This window comes from Leptonychotes weddellii, chromosome 1, assembly GCF_054177405.1.
Source record: "Leptonychotes weddellii isolate Sample4059 chromosome 1, ASM5417740v2, whole genome shotgun sequence".
Taxonomy (NCBI): Eukaryota; Metazoa; Chordata; class Mammalia; order Carnivora; family Phocidae; genus Leptonychotes; species Leptonychotes weddellii.
In genome coordinates, this window is record NC_138369.1 from 140,731,686 (window position 1) to 140,759,424 (window position 27,739).

The window sequence follows — 27,739 nt, forward strand, 5'->3', positions numbered from 1 at the left end:
TTCTGATAACTATTGCTTTATTGTTGCTGTCCAGTTAAGCTGTCCCTAGTATGTGTTAACTGCCTATACTGTCTTCGTATGACCTGAATGCCAGCTGCTGTGTTGAAATTTAACTGTTTGTAAAACTGTTGTCGCTTCTGGCTCAGTTCAAGAGCTCATTAGTTGGAAAGGAAAATGGAGCATCAAGATGGATTCTCTCACGTCCAGAAATTTTACACAATTCCACACAGGCATGTCAGAAATGAAGAATTTTGAGAAATGTTATTCAGTTTCTCCAGATGTCACCTATGAAAATAAAAAAAAAAATGTTTTGAGGCTGAATTTAACCAACAGACGCTTTTTAAAAACAAATGCACATTTATTTTTATCCAGAATCAAATTTTGTATTCAAGCAATCAATTCTGTAATGATCTCTCCTTTCAGAGTGACTGGTTGGTTGGTTTATTTGTCTTCTTACATGGAGGAGTTTCCTTCCACTTGTTTGGCGAGGAAGATTCTTCTTATTTTAACAAGTTCCAGAGTTGTTGGCTCTTAGAGAGAGAGAAAGAGGTAAACAGATCATTGAATTATTCATCTCCTGAAATCTTCCTGTTTTCTTACCACCACCCTCTGACAAGGTGCTGGGAAAGAGCTTTTAGTTAAGGATCCGTGGACCGTAAACCAGAGAGCTGTAATTATAATGACTGGACCTTTCCACATAAACAGAAACATGACCACACATAATCAAAGGATTAAATGACTCATGGGCTGCCAAACAGGATACGTAAAAGAAAATCAACTTATAGACATAGTATAGTGACATCAAGAAGATCAAATTAAGAAAATCAAGGAGAAAATTCTAAAAAACTTCAAAAGTGAAGAGAGACACACAAAGGAAAGAGGATCAAAGTGACCTTAAATGTCATAAGGCAGTGCCAGGTGCAAGAAGACAATGAGTTAATTTTCATATTGAAGAAAACTAACTTTGAATTCCACGTCGTCTCTTATAAACATTGCTACACAGGTATATTTAATTTTTTTTTATTTTTTCATCAAATGTATCATTTTGTAGAGGAGCATGCAAACATCACAAGTATACAACTCGATGTCATAGCAGAAGCACATCAAAAACTGCACATTCCCAGCTTTCCAGAGCCTGTCACTACCACCCCCCCCCCGCCCCGCCCCTGCCCCACTGTCCTACTTTTAACCTCCTAGACTAGGCTTGCCTGTTGGTACACTTCATATAAATGGCATCAGAGACGACGTCCTCATTTGTATCTGGGTTCTTTCACTCAGCAGTAGGCTTGAAGAATTCTTCCTTGTGACTGCATATAGTTGTGATTCGTTCATTCTCTCTGTTGTAGACTATCCATTCTGTATATACTGTACACCACATTTATTTCTCTGTGCTACTGTTAATGGAAATCTGTTTTCCAGTTTAGGGTTATTTTTAATAGTGGTGCTATAAACATTCTTATACGTGGCTTTTTGTGAACCTGTGTAGACCATTCTGTTAGATTATTTTTTATTTTTGCCAGATATGTCTTTTCCTTTTGCTTTATTTTTAATCTTTCTCTATTCTTTTTTTTTCCCCAAGTGTCAGATATTTTGCTGGACCTAAATTTTTAAAATCTACTCAAAGACTCTGTTCCAGATTTTATAAACAAAATATTATACAATTATAGGATAAAAAAAGATTTCTGTAAAGGATATAATTCTCATAAAATTTATTCTATCCAAACTCTCCATGAAAACACTTTCAAGAGTATTCTAAGAAAAAGGAACATTACTCCGGGAGGATGCAACTTGGAAAGATATATAGAAGGAATAAATAATTCATCAAAATTTATAATTGTCCCAAAAAGCAAGATCCCCCAAATTATAAAACCTACATGGAAGGAGGAAACGAGATATGAGAGGTAAGTGAGAATTTTGGCAAGATATACATTTTTAAGAAATTGACATTATAGGGGCACCTGGGTGGCTCAGTCGTTAAGCGTCTGCCTTCGGCTCAGGTCATGATCCCAGGGTCCTGGGATCGAGCCCCGCATCGGGCTCCCTGCTTGGCAGGAAGTCTGCTTCTCCCTCTCCCATTCCCCCTGCTTGTGTTCCCTGTCTCACTGTGTCTCTCTCTGTCAAATAAATAAATAAAATCTTTTTTAAAAAAAGAAAGAAATTGACATTATAAAATAAAGAGAAGTATTGTCCTTAGTAAGTTAGGAAAGAACATCAGAAGAATAGTAACAAAAGAATATTTAACTTCATAACAGCATGGGAGAAAAAAGAATATAACTAAAATGATATGAAAGTTAAAAATAAAATGGAAAAGACGTCCTATTATATCAGTTACTACAACATATACAAATAGGTTAAAAACACAAAAGATAGAAACCTAGGACACAGAAGAGTGAACAAGGGAGGGGAAAAATCCCTGCCATTATGAAGCATAAACATTACTTTAAAAAGTCTTTGGAAAAGAAAAAATGTGCTTACATAATTTAACATTTGGCAAACAAGGGAAAGATGACATTTACAATTCTTGGATAAATCTAAAGAAGCAGTTAGAGCTAATTTATCATCTTAACTATACTTATCATATACCAATGTTGAGCAAAAGAAGCAGTGAAGTCAATGAAATAAAAAGTGTAGATAAAACTAAAGGCAAAAATCAATAAAAAGGAACAAAATTGAATGACTATAAAAAGAGCTTTTTCTAGAAATTAATTAAACAAACCTATGGTAAAAATTACTAAGAGAATTGGGGTGCCTGGGTGGTTCAGTTGGTTAAGCGTCTGACTGTTGATTTCGGCTGAGGTCATGATCTCAGGGTGGTGAGATCAAGCCCTGTGTGGGGCTCTGCGCTGGGTGTGGAGCCTGCTTAAGATTTTCTCTCTCCCTCTCCCTCTGACCTTCCCCCCATCTAGAAAATTACTAAGAAAATTAGAAAAAAAGAAACAATATAAAATGAAATATGAGAAGTAGAACTGACATAACAAATAGAAAAAAATAAGACAATATTATGAACATTCATATCAATTTGAAAACACAAAGTGGATAAAATTCTGAAAATGACAAGTTGGTCATAAAAATTTAAAGACTGACACCTTAACAATATTAAGTCTTCCAATACATGACTATAGGATATTGTTCCATTTGCTGTGTTTTCTCTAATTTCCTTCATTGATTTTTTTTAAGTTTATTTATTTTTAGTAATCTCTACACCCAATTTGAACACAAACTTATGACCCCAACATCAAGAGTCACATGGTCTACCTACTGAGCCAGCCAGGTGCCCCTCATTAACATTTTATATCAGTATGCAAGTCTTTCACCTCCTTTGTTAGGTTTATTCCTAAGTATTTTATTCCTTCTTGTGTTATTGTAAATGGAATTGTTTTTCCTAATTTCCATTTCGGACAGTTCATTATTAGCGTGTAGAAACACAACCGATTTTTGTATGTTGATTTTGTATTCTGCAATTTTACTGAATTTGCTTATTTGTTCTAAAAGTTTTTTATGGAGTCTTTGGGATTTTCTACATATAAGATCATGGCATCTGCAAGCAGGGACACTTTAGGTCTTCCTTACTGATTTCCCTGCCTTTTCTTTTGTTTTGTTTTTTGTTTTTCCTCCACTAAATCTGTGGCTAGGACTTCCAGTATTATGTTAAACAAAAGTGGCAAGAGGGAGCATTCATGCTTTGTTCCTGATTATTGAAGTCAAGCTTACAGTGTTTTACCACTGAGTGGGTTGTTAGCTATGGGTTTTTCTTATATGACATTTATTATGTTGAGATACTTTCCTTCTTTCTATACCTAGTTTGTTCAAAGTTTTTATCATGAAAGTGTTTAGAATTTTTTCAAATGCTTTTTCTACATGTATTTAGATGATTGTGTGATTTTTATTCTTTATTGTGTTAATATGGTGTATCACATTAATTTTCAGATGTTGAATTATCCCTGCGTCCCAGGGATTAATACTACTTGGTCATCCTGTATGAGCCTTTTAATATGCTGTTGGATTCAGTTTGCTAGTATTTTGTTGAAGATTTTTGCATCTATATTTGTCGGAATATTGGCTGGCTATTTTACTTGTGACGTCTTTGGCTGTGATGTCAAGGTAGTGTGGGCTTCAAAAAATGAGTTTGGAAGTCCTCCCTCCTCTTCAATTTTTTTGAAGGCGTTTGAGAAGCATTGGCATTAATTCTTGTTTAAATGTTTGGTAGAATTCACTAGTGAAGCCATATAGTCCTGGCCTTTTCTCTGTTGAAAGTTTTTTGATTTCTGATTTACTCTCCATACTAGTTAGAGGTCTATCCAGGCTTTCTACTTTATGATTTAATCATGGGAGGTTAGATGTTTCTAGGAATTTATCCGTTTCTTCTAGGTTACCCAGGCTGTTAGTGTATAATTTTTCATAATAGTGTCTTATGACCCTTTTTATTTATATGGCATCAGTCTCTTCTTTCATTTCTGATTTTATTTATTTGAGTCTTCACTCTTTTTTTCTTAGTTTAGCTGATGGTTTATCAATTTTGTTTACCTTTTCAGAAAACCAGCTCTCCGTTTTGTTAATTTTTTCTATTATTTTTGTTTTTTCCTGCTCAAATTTTTGTTACTTCCTTCTGCTAACTTTGAGATCAGTTTTTTCTTCTTTTTCTAGCTCCTTAAGGACTAGAGTTGGGTGTTTTATGCAATCCTTATCAAAATTCCCATAGCGTTTTTTGACAGAAATTTTAAAAACACACACACACACAATTCTATAATTCACATGGGACACAAAAAACCATGAATAGTTAAATCAATCTTGAGAAAGAAAAATGAAGCTGGAGGCACCATACTTCCTGATTTCAAAATATAATACAAAGGTACAGTAATCAAAACAGAGCAGAACTGGCATAATGACAGACATATGGACCTAGGGAATAGATTAGAGAACTCAGGAATAAATCCACGCATTTGTGGCAACCAATTTTTACAAGGGTGTCAAGAACACACAATGGAGGTAGGATCATCTCTTGAATGAATGATGTTGGGAAAACTAAATATCCACATTCAAAAGCATGAACCTGGACCCTTCCTTCACAACACCAGAAAAATCAACTCAAAATAGATTAAAGACTTAAATGTAAAACCTGAAACTATAAAACTCCTAGAACACATGGGGAAAAAGTTTCGTGAGGTTGGTCTTGGCAATGATTTCATGGCTATGAAAACAAAAGTACAGACAACCAAAACCACAAATAGACAAATGGGACTCTATGAAGCTAAAAAGCTACTGCATGGCAAAGGAAACAACAGACTGAAAGGGCAGGCTACGGAATGGGCAGAAATACTTTCAGGAGTCCTTAGGAGACATAATTCATCACAAGCATGCCGATATTGGTTTCTCACTGTTATTAATGCATCTAAGACTGTAACCTATTTGTATGTATTCGAGCTATGGAACAGGAAATGATTACTCAGATTCACCGGCAAGTAGCTCTAGGGTAGGCAACAACTTTTGGTGGCTTTCAGGGTTCATTCTTCTCCACATGAATCTGAAAGGTCTTAACTCAAGCCTGAAGTGTTTGTGGTCCTCCAGTCCCTTGCTGATGGTTCGTAGCCCTGAGCCTCTGCATCCTACTTCTCTCACTGTCACATCATCTGGCCTAATGAGTTTCTAAAACTGGTTTTCATTTTATTGAGGGCATGTTTCCAGGTATGTTTTTAAATTAATCAGTGCTAGTGATAAAAGATAACGAACTCTGGAAAAAAGTTTCAAATAATCTAAATGACAAGAGGTTCATCTCCAAGGGGAACCCTCCTATGCTATTGGTGGGAATGCAAGCTGGTGTAGCCACCTCTGGAAAACAGTATGGGGGTTCCTCAAAAAGTTGAAAATAGAGCTACTGTAGGACCCAGCAATTGTACTACTGGGTATTTACCCCAAGGACACAACTGTAGTGAACCAAAGGAGCACCTGCACCCCATGTTTATAGCAGCAATGTCCACAATAGCCAAACTATGGAAAGAGTTCAGATGTCCATGGGCAGATGAATGGATAAAGACGATGTGGTGCATATATACAATGGAATATTATGCAGCCATCAAAAAAATGAAATCTTGCCATTTGCAACAACGTGGATGGAACTAGAGGGTATTATGCTAAGCGAAATAAGTCAATCAGAGAAAAACAATTATCATATGATCTCACTGATATGTGGAATGTGAGAAACAAGGCAGAGGATCATAGGGGAAGAGAGGAAGGTATGAAACAAGATGAAACCAGAAAGGAAGACAAATCATAAGAGACTCTTAATCTCAGGAAACAACTGAGGGTTGCTGGAGGAGAGAGGGGTGGGGAGATGGGATAACTGGGTGATAGACATTGAGGAGGGCATGTGATGTAATGAACACTGGGTATTATATGACTGATGAATCACAGACCTGTACCCCTGAAACAAATAATACATTAAATGTATCATTGTAAATGTAAATTAATTGAATTTAAATTAAAAAAAAAAAAGCTAGTTAGTGGCAGAATTAAGCCTCAGTTGGGGGGAAAAAAAAGAGGTTAATCTCCAAAGCATATAAAGAACTCCTGCAACTCAGTAGCAAAAGGAAACTAATAACCCAACTAAAAAAATAGGCTAAGGATTTAAACAGATATTTCTCCAAAGAAGATCTAAACGGCTAACAAGTATGTGAAGAAGTGCTCAATGTCATTAATCATCAGGGGAATGCAAATCAATACCACAATGAGATATTACCTGACACATGCTGGGATGGCTGTTATCAAGAAAACAAGACAGGGCAGAGTAGGAGGATTCTGAGTTCATCTCCTCCCACTGACACACTAAGGCAACAACTACATGTGACGCAACTCACTCTGAAAACAAGCCTGGTGAGACTGGCAGGACAGATTTCTCACAAATAAAGATATAAACGGAAGTCCCATTGAAAAGGGTAGGAAGGGCAGAGGTGCAGCTAGGAACCAAACTTCCAGCATGGTGACCTACAAGCAGAAGGGATTTCACAAGTGCGGAGGTCATCCCCGAGGAGCAAGGGGATCAAGCCCCACATCAGACACCCCGGGGGCTCTGATACAGGGAAGGGAAGATGAAGCCTCATAATGATGGGGGAAACAAAGGCAAAAGAAATGCAGCTGAAATTAAAATTGCCTTACAGCTCGCAGCTCACTGATAGACACCTGAAACACGCGAAGTGTGACCTTCCTCAAGGAACTCCTGGCTGCCTTAGTGACTTAATGTTTTTTATTGTATTTTATTTTATTATTTCATTATTTTTTTGATTAACATATAATGTATTATTTGTTTCAGGGGTACAGGTCTGTGATTCATCAGTCTTACACAACACCCACCACAACACATACCCTCCCCAATGTCTGTCCCTCAGCCACCCTATCCCCCTATCCCCTTCCCCTCTGGCAACCCTCAGTTTGTTTCCTGACATTAAAAGTCTCTTATGGTTTGTCTCCCTCTCTGGTTTCGTTGTCTCAACTTTTCCTCTCTTCCCCTATGATCTTCTACCTTGTTTCTTAAGGTCTGCATATCAGTGAGATCATGTTTAAAAGTAACCTTATCTTGGCAGCAGCTGGCCCTTCAAGGTCCTGAAAAGCAAGGCTTTTCAGATTCCTCTGAGACTTGCTCCATCCCTAACCCCCATGAATTAAAAAGTAGGCAATCAGTCACTGCTCATAATCCCAGTATAGCTCTTTCTGCCCACAGGTCCTGTCTCTTGAGTAGGGAAGGGGTGAAGGTATAGCCTGGGGAGATAGGAGGCCCCTGATTCCCTTGACTAGGCTCTGGAACTATTCCTGGCAAGTGGAGACACTGAGACAGAGCAGAACAAGAGATAAGGTGGGGCATCTGGGTGGCTCAGTCTGTTAAACGGCTGCCTTCAGCTCAGGTCATGATCCCAGGGTCCTGGGATCGAGTTCCGCATTGGGCTCCCTGCTCAGCAGGGACCCTGCTTCTCCCACTCCCTCTACTGTTTCCCCCACTTGTGCTCTCTGGCTCTCTCTCTTAAAAAAGTTAAAAAAAAGAAGAACAAGAGATAAGGGGACAAACCAAGACAGCACAAGACTCTCAAGGCCACAAGCTTCCCAGTCAGTTTCAATAAAAGACTGCCACTAAAAGCCCTCAGTGGCAACCCATTCAGGACCCTTTCACTCTAGAGAGCTTTTTTCTTTCCTTTCTGCTCTCACCTTCACTTCGTAGCTTCACTTTACCCTTTTGTGTCCATGAGATTCATTCTTCCACTCCGTGAGACAAGAGCCCTGCAATCCTGCAACACTAACATCTGGCTTTGAAAATCAGCAGGACTTGGGGCACCTGGGTGGCTCAGTCGTTAAGCGTCTGCCTTCTGCTCAGGTCATGATCCCGGGGTCTGGGATCGAGCCCCGCATCGGGCTCCCTGCTCAGCGGGAAGCCTGCTTCTCCCTCTCCTGCTCCCCCTGCTTGTGTTCCTGCTCTCGCTGTCTCTCTCTCTGTCAAATAAATAAATAAAATCTTTAAAAAAAAAAAAAAGAAAGAAAGAAAATCAGCAGGACTTAATTCTAGGAGCTTTGAAAATTGGTGGAGCTTCCTTTGGGGAGAGCCAGAGGGATACAGAAATTGGGACTCTTAAAGGGCCAGCACACTATATCACTCTGAGACCCAGCACAGGGGCGGCATTTTGAAAAGCACCTGGGTTATCCATGAAGGAGATTTATGGACTAATTTTAGCATGTCTCTGAATTACTATTGTTAAATGAGATATATATATCTATATTCATATAGCTATAGATATCAATCACATCTTCTATATCCATTCATATATATATATATATATATATAATGGAATATTACTCAGCCATAAAAAATAAAAAAGAATGAAATCTTGCCATTCACAACATGGATGGACCTAGAGGATATTATGCTAAGTGACGTAAGTCAGACAGAGAAAGAAAAATACCATGTGACTTCAGTTATATGTGGAATCTAACAAACAAAACAAACCAACATACCAACCAACCAACAAAAAACAGAAAGATTTATAAATACAGAGAACAAACTGATAGTTACCCAAGGGGAAGGTGGTGGGGGAATGGGCAAATTCAGGTGAAGGGAATTAAGAGGTACAAACTTCCAGTTATAAAATAATTAAGTCACAGGGGTGAAAAGTACAGTATAGGGAATAATCAATAATATGGTAACAACTTTATAACAGAAGGTAGCTACTAGTATTGTGGTGAGCATATGTAATATATAGAATTATCAAGTCACCATGTTGTACACCTGAACTAATACATAATATTGTATGTCACCTGTACTTCAATTAAAAAAAAAAACTTGTTAATAACTAGAAAGAAACAAAACAAAACAAATAAAACAAGAAACAGAAGACAACACATGTCGGTGAGTATGTGGAGAAATAGGAACCCTTGTGCGCTATTGGTGGGGATGCAAAATGGTACAGCCACTGTGGAAAACAATATGGAGATTTCTTTAAAAATTAAAAATAGAACTATATATGATGCAATCCCACTTCTGGATATTTATGTAAAAGAATTGAAATCAGAAGCTCAAGGAGCTATTAGTACTTTCATGTGTTCATTGCAGCACTATGCACAATAGCCAAGATGTGGGAACAACCTAAATGTTGATCTACAGATGAATGGATAAAGAAAATGTGATATATACATGCAAAAGAATACTACTCAGCCTCAAAAAGAAGGCAATTCTGCAATAGGTGACAATAATATTGGTGAAGCTCAAGGACATTATGCTAAGTGAGACAAGCCAGCCATAGAAAGACAAATGCTTCATGATTCCACTTATGTGAAGGCTCTAAAATAATCAAATTCATAGAATCAAAGAGTAAGCAGTAGTTGCCAGGGGCTGGGGAAAGGGAGAAATGGAGAGCTACTAACCAATAGGCATAAGTTAAGCACTGTGAGTAAGTTCTAGAGATCTGCTGTACAACATTGTACCTATAATCAACAATACTATATTGTATGCTTAAAAATTTTGTTAGGAGTGTAGATCTCATGCTAAATGTTCTTACTACAATAAAATAAAAAATCATTTAAAATTAGGAAAAGAATAATAAAAATCGGCATAAAAATTCATAATTTAATAAGCCAGTCACTTTGAAAGCAATTAAGCTGAAATCAAAACCCCACAGACCCAGATAATTGTGAAGGAATAGAAATAGCCATCTTATATACATGCTTCTAAATGGAGAACTATTAAAAGATTAAGTTCTTTCTCTGAGGCTACTGTCAATTTCAAAACCTTAATTTGAAAATTTTATTTCAAAGCCAGGGAAAGATAATTTAAAAAAATTAGAATTATTGTCCTGTTTTATTTATAAATATAAGCAAAAAAATACTCCCAGAATGGTTTAACACTAGATATCTCTCAACGCAATTTATCATATTAATGGACTACTATGGAAAATTGATATGACTATATTAACAGATACAAAATTACTTCTTAAATTCAAAGTCTATATATAATAAAATGACAGAAAATAGAAATATTAAAAAGTTTCTTGAGATTGATAATATGATTAATAGCCAAACACTGCAGCAAATACCATACTTGAGAAATTTAAAACAGTCTTTAATTTCAGAAAAGCAAGACAAAGGTAACTGGTGTTATTTAATATAAAAAAGAGGTATAAAGAATAGAAAGGAAGAAGCAAAAATGTCATTGAGTGCACAAGAGATGATTATCTACATAGAAAACTTTTAGATAAACAGAAAAACTTTTAACTAATAAAGAGTTTAGCAAGGTTTCCAAATATAGGTTAGCCTAAAAAATCCAGAACGGTTCCTAAATCATTAATAACCAGTTAGAAATTTTCATTAAAAAAAAATAAGATACCGGAGGCACCTGGGTGGCTCAGTTGGTTAAGCGGCTGCCTTAGGCTCAGATCATGATCCCAGGGTCCCGGAATCGAGTCCGGTATCTGGCTCCCTGCTCAGCGAGGAGTCTGATTCTCCCTCTGCCCCTCTACCCTGCGTGATCTCTTTCTCTCATGTTCGCTCTCTCTCAAATAAATAAATTCTTAAAAAAAAAAAATAAGATACCATTCATCATAGTGAACAAATTAAAAGTACTGAGGAATTAATTTAGCAAAAATTACACAAAACCTACAGAGAGAAAATTTTAAAACTTTCCTAAAAGACATTCAGAAAGACTTGAATAAATGAATAGCATATTTATGGGTGGAGTAAATTACACTGTAAAGATATCAATGCTCTCTAAATTAAATTAATCTATCAATTCAGTGTAAGACTAACCAAAATTCCAGCTATATTTTTTAATGAAATAAACTTTTTTCACGGTGTGTGTGTGTGTGTATCCCTGAATAGATACATCTTTAAAAAACACAAAAAGGGATCTCTCCCTACCACATTTCAACAGAACAAAAGACCATAATAATAAAAACTATACGCAATCATGAAGAAACAAAAAATTCAACAATGGAACAAAACTCTCTACCTGAGAGAGCTAAAAACAGAGCTCATCAGTAAGGAAAAGGACGGATTGTATATAAGTGATGTTAGGAAATCTGGCTCGTTACATGATGAAAATTAAAAATATATGTCATTCCTACATTATGTACAAAGGTTAAAAGACCTAAATATGAAATAGAAAAATATGAAGCTAGTAAATGTGATTACATTTTTGTGAACTTACGTGAATGATGACTTCTTAAATAGGTCCCCAAACTCAAAGTGTTAGGTGAAAAAATTGATGGATTTAACAACATTAAAGCATCAAAGATTTCTGCTCTTTTAATGATATAACTGAAAAATTTAGTAGTGTGGTACTAAATAGGGAAAAGTAATCACTATCTAGTACATAAAGAATCTAGAATATAAAGAATTTCTGCAAATACAGACGACCAATCAGAAATTACATGAAGATATAGATAAGAACTTCACAGAAAGGGAAGCCTGAATGGCTAAGAAATATATGAAGACATGTTCATACTTATTAATACTCAAAAAAAAAAAAAAAAAAAAGCAAATCAAAGCAGTCGTTCAACTAGGGGTCCTGAATCAGGGAATGAATAGAAACATTCAGTCATTAATATTAATACCATTTCACTTGAACCCACTAGTTCATGAAACTGGATTATATAAACAAATATATGGTTCCATTTATTTTTAAAATGGTAATTGCTGCTACCGAATGGATGATTTAATATGGAAGGTTAAGTCTTAAATTTGAAGTATGCACAATGACAGCAAAAATCACACACCTACCAATTACCTGTGTGCAGGAAGAGAGTGGCTCACTAAGGATTCCACATCAGGCTGTCTGAGCTGGGGTGTGGTTTTAAGCGCGTTCTCTGACCTATAGGTGTGATGACATTGATAGATCCATAAGATGAAGAAAGCCCAAACACTCCCCCTAATGGCAATAGATTATAAGAGTATTCTATGAATAAAAAATTGGAAGATTAAGATCTCTTTAGAGATTGATCAAAATATCTTTTCAATGCTTAATTCAGCATAAAAATACTCCATTAACAGAACTTGAAGGTTATTTCTACGCTATAATAGTGAGAGTTGTTAACTTATGATTTGTCCTGTTGATACCCACTACACTCCCAAATTTGTACCTCTGGTCTCATCTGCTCTGTAAATTCCAGATTCGTACATAATTGACATATTCTCTTGGATCTCAAATAGGCATTTAAAAATTAACATGTTCAAAACAGAACTCTTGATCCTCCCTCAAAATTTGTTCTTCCTTGAATTTTTCGCCATTTATAAAAGGTTTATTCAATCTATGCCGAAATGTTTAGAATCATCAAGATAATTTCCCCCCATTTCCCCTCTATCCACATCTATCCAGCTGCAAATCTTGTCATCCTAAACCTCTCCCTAATTCCTCAATTCCCAGTGCTACCACCCTACTCCAGACCACTGTTGACTCCCATCTTGACTCTGGCAATCACCTCTTTAAAAACCTCCTTGCATTCATCCTTGAATTCTAAGAAACTTTGTCCACATTCCAGTGAGAGAGATCTTTTTAAATGTAAATCTGATCCTTGTGTCCCCTTGTTTTAAATACTTCAATAGATTGGTTTTGCAAGTAGTAAAAATCCCAAACACCTTTCAAGGCCTGAGGGCCTTACCTGTTCTAAACCCCATCTCTATTTCTAAATCATTGCTCTATGCACACTGACCTCATTTTGTCTTGGGACACACCCAGCTCACTCCCACCTCAGGACCTACAATAACTCTTCCTTTTTTGTCTGGAATGCTCTTCTCGAGAATGTCACTCAAAACTCTTTTCTTACTCAGGTTTCCCAATTTAAATGTCAGCTTCTCAGAGAGACCACTCAATATAAACTAGTCCCATAGTCTCTTTCAATTACATCATTCTGCTTTATTTTTTAAATAGTGCATATCACCACCCGGTGTTCTCTTGTTTCTATGTAAATTTTCATTGACCACCTCTCCCTACTGAGACATACACTTCTAAAACTTGCCTGTTTTAGTTGTGCTTCTTTTGCCCTCACTGAGAATAATGCATAGCAATATATAGGCACTCAAGAAGTATTTGTTGAATAAATAAAAAGATATTTTAATATATTAGTCCTGTAATTAAAAGATATTTTAATATATTAGTCCACTTTCATCCTACTGTGGCTTTGTGAGGTAGATTTATCTCAAGCCTCCAATCTCAGCTTTGTTCCGCAGTCAGTGGACCCTCCCACCAATAGTCTGAAGTTCATATGCTCTCTCCTTCAAAATTTGTTCTAAAGGAAGATTTTTAAGCTCAATTTACCATCAGCATAAATGACTAACAGTCTACCTTTATACAATCCCAAGTAGGATATCATTTGACCAGGGATAAACTCTTGACTGCAAGAATTACTAAGTAAATGGAAAAGAGTTTTCCATCATCATTCTTTCCATGACGAATTTTGCCAAAGCCCTTGAAATGTCTTTTTTTCATATTTAAAACTAGCCCTGTCTTACCCACCTTCCCTATCATAGAGAAGTAATAATGCAACTTACTTTTTCTTTCTCCGGACAAGATGGACAATGATCAATGAAATACATAACAAAATTATGAGTGGACCAACTGTACGCAACCAAAAAGAAGAACCAGAAGTACCTGAAAGACACAAACCAGAAACATGTTCTTTGTGACTATGCTTAATTTCCGTACATTGTACTGTCATTTTGGCACTTTGTATCTGCAATACTCTCTTGATTTGCCATTGCTTCATTGACATTCAAATTGATATTATGAGATTATTTGCCATAATCAATTTTATAAAAGAATATACTAATGTATATTCAAATTGAAGACAGATGATATTTAATACCATTTTACGACACTCAAGAAGAAGGAAAAAAGATCAGACCACCCAAATATTCGACAAAAGAAGATGTTTAAAGAAAAATATAATGCAGTCATAATGAAATAGTACTCAATTACTAAAATGGAATTTTCAAAGAATCTGCAAAAACCTCAGAAAACAAATTTATAATGATAATAATCAGTATTTAAGATTAATGTGTTAAGCAATGTGATAAGCATTTTGTAAGGATTATTTACATCAACTAAGTGAGTAAGATTATTAGGTTCAGATGGGAAAACAGAGGCTCTGAGACATTAAGAAAATGGTCCAAAGATACATAGTGATTAAGTGGCAAAATTGGGAAGCAAGTTCAGTTCTGTCGATTCTAGAGCCTGCAGTCTTATGAAAAAAACAGAGTATGAAATTTTAAGTATCAACACTTCATAGTAGCTATTTTGACCATGGTGTTCCTAAATTGTATTACAAATCCACTTCTTTCTATGTAGCCTTCTGAATATAATTTACATTTTTCATTGCAACATAAGTTTAACCAAAGGTCATCATGAGTATTTCTGCTAGTTCTTAGATATAAAAATGAACCTATATACTTTGTGGATGGACCTCAAAGAAATCTGCACTTACATTAAAATGGTATGAATTATTGTGCATTTCGTATTCTTAGGTCTGCTTCTGGAAGATTGTGGGGTCCTCTTTCTGATTGAGGTCATTTTTCTGTTCATTGTAACCTCTTACTTCTTTTTAATTTGCTGCTTTCAATTTTTCATTATCATTGAAGAGAAATTCTTGCTAGCAATTTCTTCTTCCCTGATACTATTAGGAAAATCCATGTGAGAAACTTTGTGCTATTTATTTTTGACTGTTCAGACATCACTTTGTCTCAGTTTTTAGTTTTAACTATGTTCTTTTTCAATGAGATACTACATAACTCATTCAAAATGGGCAAAGGAGGCTGAATGGGCCTAAAATGTGAACAGAGCCCTGAAATCAGCAATAATAAAGCATGGGAATAAAAGCTCTATAGAAGATTTCAATAGAATCAGGAATTTATATCCCTAATATTTGTTGCAAAGCTAAGCAAGGAAGAATTCTCTTCTAAATTGATAAGTTACTCCTTTACAGACATTTGTAGCTCAGTGAGAAGTGAAATTAATATAATAATCCAGCCAATAGATTGATGGGAGATATATATGCTATTCAATGGGCATATTCCAATCTCATGATTTGGGGAAATTTTCCAGGAAAAAAGAAGCTGATTAACCTCAGTTTCAAGAAATACACATAACAAAAATATTTACCTCTACTCCTTCTTAAGACTTCATTAAAATTATAGTAACAAAAATAAATTGATTAAATGAAAAACAACAAACAGGAGAATGATCTTCTTTGGCAAGAGATTTCAACAAATTTACAAAAGTTGTAAAGTGGATAGAGGAAAGGCTTATGAAGGTGTAGGATGAGAAGCTGCAAGCTCATGTATGCAAAAAGCAGCTTACACCTGCAGAGACAGCCCTGCAGAACCTGGAGAGCATTAGAACTCAGATGGCAAAAGAAGGAGGGGTGAATCACAGAATGAAACTTACAGTCGAAAGCACCCACTTCCGTATCTGAAATCACAATTCTGGAGAGGCAGGTGTGCGTAATCTTCAGCCAAAAAAAAAAAAAAAGAGAGAGAGAGAGAGAGAAGAAAGGGGCAGTTAAGTAATTTAATGAATATCCTGGAAATAACTAAGGTAGGGAGTCATAGGCCCAGAGTACAGGCCTCTACATTCTGGCTTTTGGAGTCTCCTGGCTAACTGTAGAAAGCAACAGCCTGCTTTCTACAAACAGAAGTCATTCTTTACAAGATACAATTAACCAAATAAAGATTCTGTAATCCTCCAGTCAGAGCTCACTAGACTTTGAATAAAACTTGTAATCAAAGTGAGAAAGACCGAGTAAAAGAAACATAAAATTAAAATGATGGGGAGCACCCGGCTGGCTCAGTCAGTAGAGCATGTAGACTCTTAATCTCAGGGTTGTGAGTTCAAGCCCCACATTAGGCATAGAGCCTTCTTAAAATTATAAATAAATAAATAAATAAATAAATAAATAAATAAATAATGGTGGTAGTAAGTCCGGGGGGAGGGTGGAAGAGATAATTAAAGAAACAGGACTTCTAAATTATTATTCCCAGATAGATTTGACAAGATATTACTTTCATAAAGCAGGAAAATTGGGTATAAAAAAATTAAATCAATTTTAATTTATAAAATTAAATCTTAAGTTGTAAAAGCAATTCAAAATTATAAATCTGTCAAAAGAAGGGAAAATTGAATGAAAGAGTTTAAAGATAATTTTTAAAAATCTCCCTGATATTATGAGGAAAAGAAAAAGAGACATTTTTTAAGAAGAAAATAAAACTCAATTGAAATGTTTTAATGCCCACTTAATGAAGTTTATAAAAAGAGAATAAATTAAGTGAACAGGTGTAAAATTCTCAAAGAAATGAGAAAATATTCAGAGTTGAAGGATTTGAGTCTCAAATTGAGTGAGCTCACCAAATGGCAATTACATTAAAGTATTAAAAATAAGATAAAATAGCACTAGGAAGTTTCAGAACTCTAAGGATAAAGAGAAAATACCATATTATCAAAGAGAAGATACACTAATATTTACTATTACAATTATCTGATTGACATTTGGCTTCTCAGCAATAACAATGGATGATCAAAGACAATGGAGGAATACTCTACAAGATCTGTGGGCAGAAAGGTGGTTAAACTAAAGTGGTGTAACAAGCAAACTATTAATCACATGAAACAGCATTGTCGGACCATAGGATGGATCCTGTGGCCTGTTATCATCACTACAGAGTCACTAGGGAAATTGCCCACTGTTCTAATTCTACAGCAGAGTTGACTCTACTTGAACCAGGTCATGCTAACCTGGGGAGGCTGAAAACAATGGAAGAATAATTTATGTTGGCCTGAGTATATTATGCTTTATAGTAGTTTCATTTTGTGATAGTCATTTTTTGTGCTTTATTTAGGTTAGGCCATAGGTTGTTTAATTCAGAGACTAATGAGATAACTAATGAGGTTATGGTTAGCCCATCCAGACTACGTACTAGGCTACTTATTCCAATATTCCCATAGCTGGTTATGTAGAAAAGCCGTTAAACTTCCAAAAGATGTGATGTCTCCTTCATTCATTCAAACTTTGTGATTCAATATCATTGATGGCTAGTGATGCTTTTTGGTTCTTGGATGATTGTAACAAATTATGGAGAAATGTTATCCTCACCATTTTCTTGAGTTTACACATTTTCCAAAAGTGATGAAGGACATTAACCCACAGACTCAAGCAGCTTAGGAAAATACAAGCAAGATAAATACAAAGAACGTGATACCAAAACAATAAAACTAATGTAAAATAAATACAAGGAGAAAGTCTTAAAAGCAGTAGAGGTGAAGGGGAGATACATTCCTTTCAAAGGACCAGCCATAAAACTGACATATACCTTTTCAAAGGTAATAATGAAAGTCAGAAGCCAGTAAAATACCATTGTCAAAGTGATGAAAAAAATAAAATAACTATCAAAACTGGAATCAAAAATCCTACAAAAATGTACTTCAAAAGCTAAAACATTTTACAACCAAAAATATTAAAAGAATTGGTCATCTATACATCTTCACTAAGGAAAAAACTAAAGAGAATTCTTTAGGCAGAAGAAAAATAAAAGTTTGAACATAGACAAAGAAATAAAAAACAATAGAAAGGATAAATCTAGAAGAATATTACTATGAATAACAACAATAATATATTTTGGCATTTAAATATATATATATAAAGAATTAAAATGAACAAAACATACACCAGAAACTAATAAAACACTGTGTGTCAACTATATTCAAACAAACAAAAATTTAAATTAATAAATAAATAAATGAATGAATAAATGAAATGAAATGCACAAAATGACAGCACCAAGAGTGATAATTCATATAAGCTCATTGCATTATCTGAAAAGTAGTAAAAATAATAAATTATATTGGCTTTAATAAGTCAAGAGATGTATGTTGTAGTCTCCAAGTCAACCACTTAAACTATTCAGAAATGTATAGTTAACAAATTAATGGAGGAGGTAAATGAAACAGAAATAAATAACCCAAAAGAATTCAGGAAGAGACAGAAAGGGACATAAAACAGGTCAAATAATAGAAAACAAATAGTAAGATGGTAGATGAAAACCCAAATATTCCAGTATTTACAGAAAATGCTCCAGTGTCGGAAGATTAGGTGAAATATAAAAACAATTATTTAAATTTTATAAGAAATTGTATTATATAAATACAGAAACATAAATATATTTAAATTATTACTTAAATTTTTAAAGAAAATCATACCTTGTTTAACTATGGCTTTGAAACAGAGGGTACAATTGACAGAGCTTAGGTGGAAGATAGGCGAGGAAAAATGGGCAGCTAAGAGAGACTTTCTATGGTGGATGACACAAAAATAAGTTTAACCACATTGTTGAAGGTTGCAGAGGTAATCAGCAAAAGAACTGTATTGGGAAGAAAGGAACTATATTGGGAGGAGGAAAAGTTGAAGGAGATATAAGTGAACCTGGTCTTCACTGACTGTGGAAGAAATTCAGTGGAAAGCAATTAAGAGAGACCAGTTAAAAATTTGCCATTTAAGAACAGTTACCTTTGGAAGCAGAACTGGGTTAGAGAACGTTTTCATTACTTGATTCTTTTAACCATGCGTATGGATCACAATGACTTAACATTTCTAAAAATAGATGAGTACACACACACTTCTGATATGAATTTTTAGAACATTTCCCCTTGTTGATTATTACTTCTACTTACATTCTTGTTTGACTGACAATGGAACAATCTTTTCTTCATTCCTTAGAGGATGATCCATGCGCACAGTCAGATATTGGAGACCTAGGGACCTCACAGTCTCCAAGGAGATGTTGTACATTTTAGTGATAGTCACCGTGCCATTTGGGTTCTGAGCAAAGTATTCCTTTGGTGGATTAATCAAGACTTGTGATGGGAAAAGAGATATTTGAGGAACAGGTTTTCCCACAGCTGAGTAAATAAATCTAAGAAAATCTTCAGAGTCAAGATTAGACTGGAGTTCAGTTTTTAATTCAGATACAGCTGAGACAAAAAAGGAGACACAAAATTAAATATAAAATATACGTCATACCTGATTTCTAAGGTATTAAAGATAGACTTCCCCAAATATTTATATGATGACAAAATGTTGAAGCATGTCCCTTTCAGACACCTCTCCTCGTATTTTGCAAAATCTCACAATTCCATCTCTTACACCTACTATACTCCAATTTAAGAGAAATGCTTCATTATCTCCACTTTCATTCAACCTTAAAATTATCTTATATAAACCTCCAATACTTTAAATTTTCAGCAAAATAATGAGGGGACACTATGATACTAACTATAACTATTCCCTCAACATTTTGTTAATTCTTATTCTCTAAGTCTTCTTTCTTCTTTCATTTTCTCCACTATCTCTTTTTCTTTTCCTCTCTTTCCCATTGAAAATTCTGATGCCATTCATGAACTTTATCCGCCAGATTAAAATCAATGCAGTGTAAAAGTTAGATGAGAGGTCAGAAGACCTAAATATTATGTCTGGTCCTGCACTGTGTGAAAATGGGAAAGTCACGTAACTATCATTGGCTTCCTTTTTTTTTTTCTGCTGTATAACAAAAGCATGGGTGGCCTCTATTGTAATCTTTCCTTCTCTGACATTCTTTGTCTGGACCTTAACCTTGAAAGACCACATCCCCAAAATTTTGACTCTACATAAAACATTTATATACCTATAATGTTAAGGCAGATTTGTCCACCATGGCTGCCGTGTGGGAACACATTAAATAGACATTTATAGCAGGCTTCATCTTCAAATGTTACTTCACGGATAGTTATGAATGAGGAATTGGGTTCGATGACTTCACAGTGCAGCCGATCTCTGTATGGTGGAAGAATCTTTTCTCCATATCTACTGCTATATGTGCCAATATTTTGTGGCAAAGAACCTTGAATCTTCTGCCAGGTAATTTGCACAACATCTGCTGGAGTTGTTAAATTGCAGAAGATGGTCACATTTTCTCCAAATACAGCTGTTTCGTTATTTTTGTATTTTATTCTGTATGGAGAATCTGAAAATAAAACCCAGTATGAATTAAGAGAAATGTACTTTCATACTACCTTGGACTTACCCTTGTCATAGCACTTCCTCTCTGTTTTATAATTATCTTTTTATATGTGTCTCTTTCCCACCAGAAAATGAACTTTCCTATCTTCTTCACCAATGATTAGTAGTTTCTAAAAGTGTCTCTGGCACATACTACCTAATCAATAAATATTTATTGAGTACAAAAATTGAAACATATATTAACCAACACAAGTAATGGTAATTTTGATGACTTTCTGGAGGTTGAGTATGAATTACCTTGAGGGTGACAAAATCCTCAGGGCTCCAGGCCATAGGTTTGCATGAACCCCTCCAGGTTCTTATAGTGAAGAACCAAGAAAAATCACCTCATATCTTTGACAAAGGAAGGGGAAAGTAACCATATTAAAACAAGCCCAAACCATTTTCTATTAAAAACAACAACAACAGGGCGCCTGGGTGGCTCAGTTGGTTAAGCGACTGCCTTCGGCTCAGGTCATGATCCTGGAGTCCTGGGATTGAGTCCCGCATCGGGCTCCCTGCTCGGCAGGGAGTCTGCTTCTCCCTCTGACCCTCCTCCCTCTCATGCTCTCTGTCTCTCATTCTCTCTCTCTCAAATAAATAAATAAAATCTTTAAAAAACAACAACAACGACAACAACAACAAAAACAAAAACAAACCTACTCTCCAGGGAAAAGACTTTACCAGATCCTTATGTTACATAGGTAGAAGGACAACGACCCTACTCTGGTTCCTGTTAGCTTTCCTGTCTTATCTAAGGTGGGAAAGGAGGAGGAAAAAAGTAAGGAAACTTGTGAAGGTCACAGCCAAGGGTCATAGGCCCACCCAAACAGCGAAATTTGAACATAAGATTTTAAAATACTTCCCTTCCTAACTCTTCATCACCACATTAATAGAGATCTAATAAAATGACACTGGATTACAGCAAGTCTCGGACTTTTATTAACAAGGAGTTCTTAGGAAAATTAAAAATCAGCAGAAGAGACAAAAACAAAAAAACTACATGAATTTGAAACCCTTGATGCAAAGACTTATAATAAACAATAAACACAACTCAACTCCTTGCCAGATTAACATAAAACCCATGCTAAAGCTCTACTTACCTTGGTTCTTATTATCTGATATATCATGTCTAGATTTCAACAAAAAAAATTATAATGCATGCTAAAAACCAAGAATAAAAACAGTCTGAAGAGACAAAGCAAGTGTCCAAGCCACACTCAAATATATTACAGGGCAATGAAACTGTTCTGTATGATACTATAATGGCTGATAAAGGACATTATGCATTTGTCAAATCATATAGAGACTTACAGCACATAAAGTGAACCTTAATATATACAATTAAAAAAATTATTTAGGAGCTTGGGGATGCCAAGGAGTGCAGACTGAAACCTGAAAATCTAACTGTATTATAAATGTATCTTATGTAGACATAAGAGTTGATAGTTATGTACACTTGATATGATGTAATTAAAATGGCATTTTACCTCTGTGGTCTTCCTCCCCCAAATCCATAAGGGGCAGTCTAGCCATGAGAAAAAGATCAGACAAATTCTGATAGAGGGTAATTCTACAAAATACTTGATCATTCCCTGAAAACAGTCAAGGTCATCAAAAACAAGGAAATTCTGAGATAACTGTCATAGTTAAGAGGACCCTAAGGAGGCATGACAAATAAATGTAATGTGGTGTCTGGGGTGGGATTCTTAAACAAAAAAAGGTTAAAAATCAAGAAATACGAATAAACTGTGGACCTTAGTTATGAAAAATATATCAAATTTAATTTATTAATTATAACAAACGTACCATACTAATGTAAGATGTTAATAATAGGGAAAACTGGGCAAGATGTTAATAATATGGGAACACTGTACTATTTTCTCAGTTTTTCTGTAAGCCTAAAACTGTTTTAAAAAAATAAAATCTTTTTAAGAAATCAATTATATTTCTATATATCTTCAATAAGCAAATGGAAAAAAAATTGAAAACGCCATTTACAATAGCCTCCCCAGGTAAAAAGAAAGAAATACATAGGAATAAATCCACTGAATGATATATAAGACTTCTTTATTGAAATCTAAAAAACAAATCTGAAAAAAAAAAAGAAGACTTAAATAAGTGGAAAGATATATCATACCATAGTTAAGAGAAAAACCCATAAAGATGTCAATTCTTTTCAAGCTAACTTTTAGATTCCATGCAAATCTGATAAAATTTCAAGCGGTTTTTTTTTTAATTCTGGATTTGATAAGCTGATTCTAAAAAAACCCAAGGCAATAAAGTGAAGACTTACTATCCAGATATAAAGCTAAAGTAATAAAATGTGATATTTATTCAAAGGTAAGGAAATAGATGAAATACAATGAAATAGTCAGAAATGGTCCCACACATATATGGTCATCTGATATATATGACAAATGGAATAGACAGTGCATAGGTGTGGGCAAAAGATTATCTTTCCAATAAATGATGCTGTGTAAATTAGATATCAATGTGGAAAAAATTATATATTGACTCCCATCTAAGACTAGAGACAAAAATCCATTTCAAATGCTTAAAAAAATAAATTTGAAAGATAGAACATCACTTCAAAAATAAAGTATTATAGAACATCTACTTGGCTGGGGTAGCCAACAATTTCTTAAGTAGGGCATACATCAACAGTTATTTGATGCTTTATTCCTTTTTTTAGGAATATGACATGATTAAAAAAATCAGAAGTGATAGATAGGTCTATTTTCATATTTAATAACTGCAGTCTATCAAATGATACATATTCAGAAGTAAAAAGAGAACCCATAGAGTAAGAGAAGATGTTTGTTATCCATATATATGACTAAGGACTTGTATTCTACAAATCAATAAGACAAAGACAGACAACTCTGTAGAAAATTGAGCAAGATACATGAATTGCACATCATAAAAAAGAATGTCTAAATGACCAATAAACATATTTAAGATGCTCAACTTCTTCAGTCATCAAAGAAATGTGAATTAAAACCCAGACTACACATGCACCAGAATGACTAACATGAAATACAAACAATACCAAATTTAGTGAAGATATGTAGAAAACACAATTCATATACACTTTGATGAGAGTGTAAAATGAAAAACCCTTTGGCCTTATAGTTGATGGTACTGTAATAGCATTTATGGTACAGATGGTAGCTACACTTGTGATGAGCATAGTATAACACATAGAATTATTGAATCACTATGTTCTACACTTGAAATTAATGTAGCATTGTGTATCAACTATAATTTAATAAAAACAAAAGCTGAACATAAGCATATCCTATGATCAGAAAAATCTACTCCTAGATATATATCTAAGAGAAATGAGTTAAGTGGAGCACTTAACTCCACTTTATGTACAATAATGTTCATAGAATCACTATTTGTAATAGTCAAAACCAAAAAATTACCTAAATGCAAATCAAAGGAATTGATAAATAAGTTATGGTATTTACACAATGGAATATTATACAGCAATGAGATTTAATAAACTACATCTACTCTCAACAATATGGATAAAACTCACCAATATGTTGTTGAGCCAAAGAAACTAGATACAAGTGAATAAATGCTAAATGATTACATTTACAACAGATAAAATGAATCTATGGTGTAAGAAATTTGGATAGTGGCATTCTTAGGAAATGAAAGGAAAGGGGCATGAATAAGGATTTGGGATGCTGTTAATATTTTGTTCTTGATCTATACTGGATATGTTGGTGTAATCATGAAAATTAATCAGACTGCATACTTATGTTTGTACACTTTCCTGTATGTCTGTCTTACTTAAATGCAAAGGTTAAAAAAAAAAAAAAAAAACCTCATCTTCCTTACTCCACTTAACTCATATTATGTTCTGTTTTTCATCCACTTCTCTTGGTTTTTATATTCAAATTATAAACAAAATTTTTTCAAATATTTTTCAAAAATTCATTGATTTATGCACACAGCATTGGAGAATATTTAAATACATATAGCATGTTTGTTGTACAAATAGTACTTCATTTGTGAACAAAAGATCTGTGATGATGTCTTATCTCTGCTAATTTCAAGAAGTATGGTTTTAAAGCAATCATTTACTTTTCTAAGCCTCAGGTTTTTCATCTGAAAAATGGCCTTAATGATACCTGACTTACAGGGTATTGTGAGTGTGGAATAAGAATATTCGACAAGACATTTCAGTGATCATGGGTGGTATAGACCCTGCCCCCAAAGAAAGACCCACTACAGGTTTCCCTTGCTATCTGAAAATAGAGTATTCCTGTGAAACCTTTCATAAATCCAAATGGCTTCAAGTGAAGAATATTCCCTACTTTCTGAAAGTTGCAGTTACATCATTTTGCTTTTACAAAGGACCTACATTAGTACAGAACTGCATTTCCAAATGGCGCAGTTTCCTTTTGGGTGGCAGCCTGAGTCCCTTGATATTGCTCAGGTGTCCCGAATCCTGGGGGCTTTGGAGAAAGGTTCTGGGGACTGACCCCTCAGAACCCAACCTAGGGTTAGGGTTAGGGCTTAGCGGCATGACAGGCCTGATCTACTGGCACTGTGATGAGCTTCCCAGGGTCTGAGTTGAGGTCGTGGGTCAGGCAGGAGTGTCAGGCTTTTGCTTTTTTTTGTAAAAGCAAAAGTCCTCTTCAAATTTTTTTGGTTAGCAAAAACAGGTACTAATGTAGGTCATTAATAAAAGTGAAGTGATGTAATAGGAACCTTCAGAAAGCGGGGGATACCTGTAATACCTAATGAAAGTCTAAATGGTAACAAATTAGCTATCACTATTTCTGTAACAATTTCTATATTATGCTTGCCACATCTCCTTATCATTATTTGTCCACATGCTCATCTCCCCCGCTAGATTCTGAGTTACCTGATGTCAGAACCAGCCTTCTCCATTTTGTATTTTAGATGCTAAAGTAAGTTAAGAAGTAACACTCACACATACTGGTTTCCTCTTCCTGTCATGCTTCTTTTGTCCACAGCATGTGTCACTCCCATTCAACTTTTGATTGAATTATCTAATTGAATTCGAATGATACTTCTCCCGAGAAAAACTCCTTCACTAGAAGTAATCATGATTTATTTTCTCAACTAAATTCCTACAAAACATTAGTGACTGCCCTTACCATGAACCCAACAGATTTTAGATGGAATTGAATTACATATCTTTAATCAAATAATTTTAAATGACTAGAAAATATCAGGACTTGAATATTTATTAAATCCATAATGTCTCAGGAGTACCTTAGTTTGTAATGGTAAGCAAACCCACAAAGGAAACAATGACCAGATTTAACAACGTAAAAATGAAAAACCTCATAGTGACCAAAACAAGTCAAATTCAAACTTAAAACACAAATGGGCTGCAAGAAATACTGCAAAATTAATGAAGTCACTAACTAAGTAACTAGCTAGCTAACTAACTTGCAAAGAGCCCATTTGCTTCCAGCAGGTCTGTGGCCTCTCTAATGTGAGCTACTTGGGCTCACTCCAGAAGCATTGCTTATTACCTTTCTTTCATTCTCTGTTTACTAAGTCATTGTTTCAGATATGCTCAACTTAAACTGTTTGCTAGTTGCCAACAACTTGGATAACTATGTGATTAACATGCAGACTCGAACATAATGCTCTGCTCCTGTAATTTTACAAAAGTGAAAAGACCACCCTGGTATTTATTTGCCATTGATTTCCAACCACAAAGCATTTGCAAGAAAAAGTGAAGAGTTAACCTGATCCTTGTACCCAAATGGGAAGCATGAGGAGCTGGAGAATGAAATGGAGTGGAAAACCCATGAAATTTATAAAATCTTCACTAACACATGGAGTATTTTATTCTCTAACTGGACTTAGTTCTGAAATGGCATTATCTTTATGGCTTCTCCGCCTTTTGGCTAAGATCAAGTGAAATGGCATTATCTTTTAAATTTCTCACCAAACTCTGTTACTAATTAACCACTGGCTCAGTCCATTAAAACTTTCCTAAACCTAAAACAAAAAACAGAAAACGAAAAACTCTCCTAATCTTGCAGCATTTGTGGACTCCCTTGTACGCACGTAATTTCTTCAACATTGTGCAGGTAGCTCTGTAGCTGTCACAGATTCAAACACAGGCTCTGAAAACTTACCAGCTAACTTGCAAGAAAATTTAATTAGCTCTTCTTTTGAGAGTGTTATTAACTTTTCCCAGTCTTTCATGTCCTGTTATTTATGTACATAATAAAATTCAAACTAATTTACCCACAATGAGTGAGGTCAAGTGAAAAGATTGCTCTCCACAGAGGCATGCTATGTTTCTAAAAATCATTCCTTTTGGCATCGAAATCCCCATGATCATCTCCTCAAACTGAAATAGGAAATTAAAAATATAAGTTTTCTGAAAAATCATTAGTTTCAAATTAAATACTATTTATGTATTAAAATTGAAAAAAGAACAGGCACAGATTACTTTCATCTCCTCCCCTGCATAGCACTTTAAATAGAAGGAAAGCACTCTTTACCTAGTGCATTGTTTGTGTTTTTCTCTTTTAAATTCCAATAGTCACTTACTTGCCCATTGGCATTTTATGCACACAAGCTCATACAAAGTTCCCCAGAATGGCTTCCTCTTGCTAGGATTGTGGAAAAGTAGTGCTCATTCACTACCAGTTCATAGCACACTTTAACAACGAACATTTGAAAGTAAGGAGTTTTTCCGTCCTGCACTTCTGTTATTTCTGGTTTCATTCGGTTCAATGTATTTTTAATTTCCCTCGAGACTTCCTTCAAGAAAATTATTTATTTATTTGAGGGGGGTGCAGAGGGAGAGGGAGAGAAATCCTCAAGCAGACGCCCCACTGAGCATGGAACCAGACATGAGGCTGCATCCCAGGACCCTGAGATCATGACCTGAGCCAAAATCAAGAACTGGATGCTTAGTTGACAGAGCCAGCCCAGGCCCCCCAGGACTTCCTTTTTGACACCTGGATAATGAAGGGTTTTTTTAAATGTTTTCTGTGTTTGGGGGTTTTTCTGTTATTTTTCTATTATTGCTTTTTGTTTGATTCCATGTGGTCAGGGAATATACTCTCTATGCTAAGGTTTCTTTATGATCCAGGATATGGTTGATCTTGGTATATATTCCATAAGTGCTTGAAAAAAAAAATGTATTTTGCTGTTGTAAGGTGGCATGTTCTATAAAT

General features: G+C 35.0%; 1 protein-coding gene across 3 annotated transcripts; it reads right to left on the reverse strand.

Annotated features, from left to right (window-relative positions):
* Positions 1-26,780, reverse strand: LOC102743893 (OX-2 membrane glycoprotein-like). 3 transcript variants are annotated; one of them, XR_014138311.1, is made up of 7 exons: positions 26,291-26,780; positions 20,170-20,508; positions 19,181-19,480; positions 14,014-14,113; positions 12,247-12,337; positions 458-530; positions 1-285 (listed from the first exon to the last, which is right to left on the reverse strand). XR_014138311.1 is itself a non-coding variant. In XM_081797159.1 (7 exons), exons 1-6 carry the CDS (start codon positions 26,352-26,354, stop codon positions 506-508), a joined length of 912 nt encoding a protein of 303 aa, XP_081653285.1. In that variant the 5' UTR covers positions 26,355-26,780; the 3' UTR covers positions 1-285; positions 458-505. The 3 variants fall into 3 exon arrangements, 2 of the variants coding, with proteins under 2 accessions (XP_081653285.1, XP_081653297.1); XM_081797159.1 differs by having other exon boundaries at positions 12,254-12,337; XM_081797171.1 differs by lacking the exons at positions 1-285; positions 458-530 and adding an exon at positions 15,905-15,965 and having other exon boundaries at positions 12,260-12,337.
* Between the last annotated feature and the right edge of the window lie 959 nt (positions 26,781-27,739).

What these genes read in the sequence shown, in the direction of transcription:
- LOC102743893 (XM_081797159.1), bottom strand. Translation starts at nt 26,354, where the DNA reads ATGGGTTTTCCACTCCATTTCATTCTCCAGCTCCTCATGCTTCCCATT. An exon ending in CATTTGGGTACAAGGATCAG is followed by an intron (nt 20,509 to 26,290) that starts GTTAACTCTTCA and finishes TTTTATTTTCAG; the next exon opens with ATTCTCCATACAGAATAAAA. An exon ending in ATTGTCAGTCAAACAAGAAT is followed by an intron (nt 14,114 to 19,180) that starts GTAAGTAGAAGT and finishes TGTGTCTTTCAG; the next exon opens with GTACTTCTGGTTCTTCTTTT.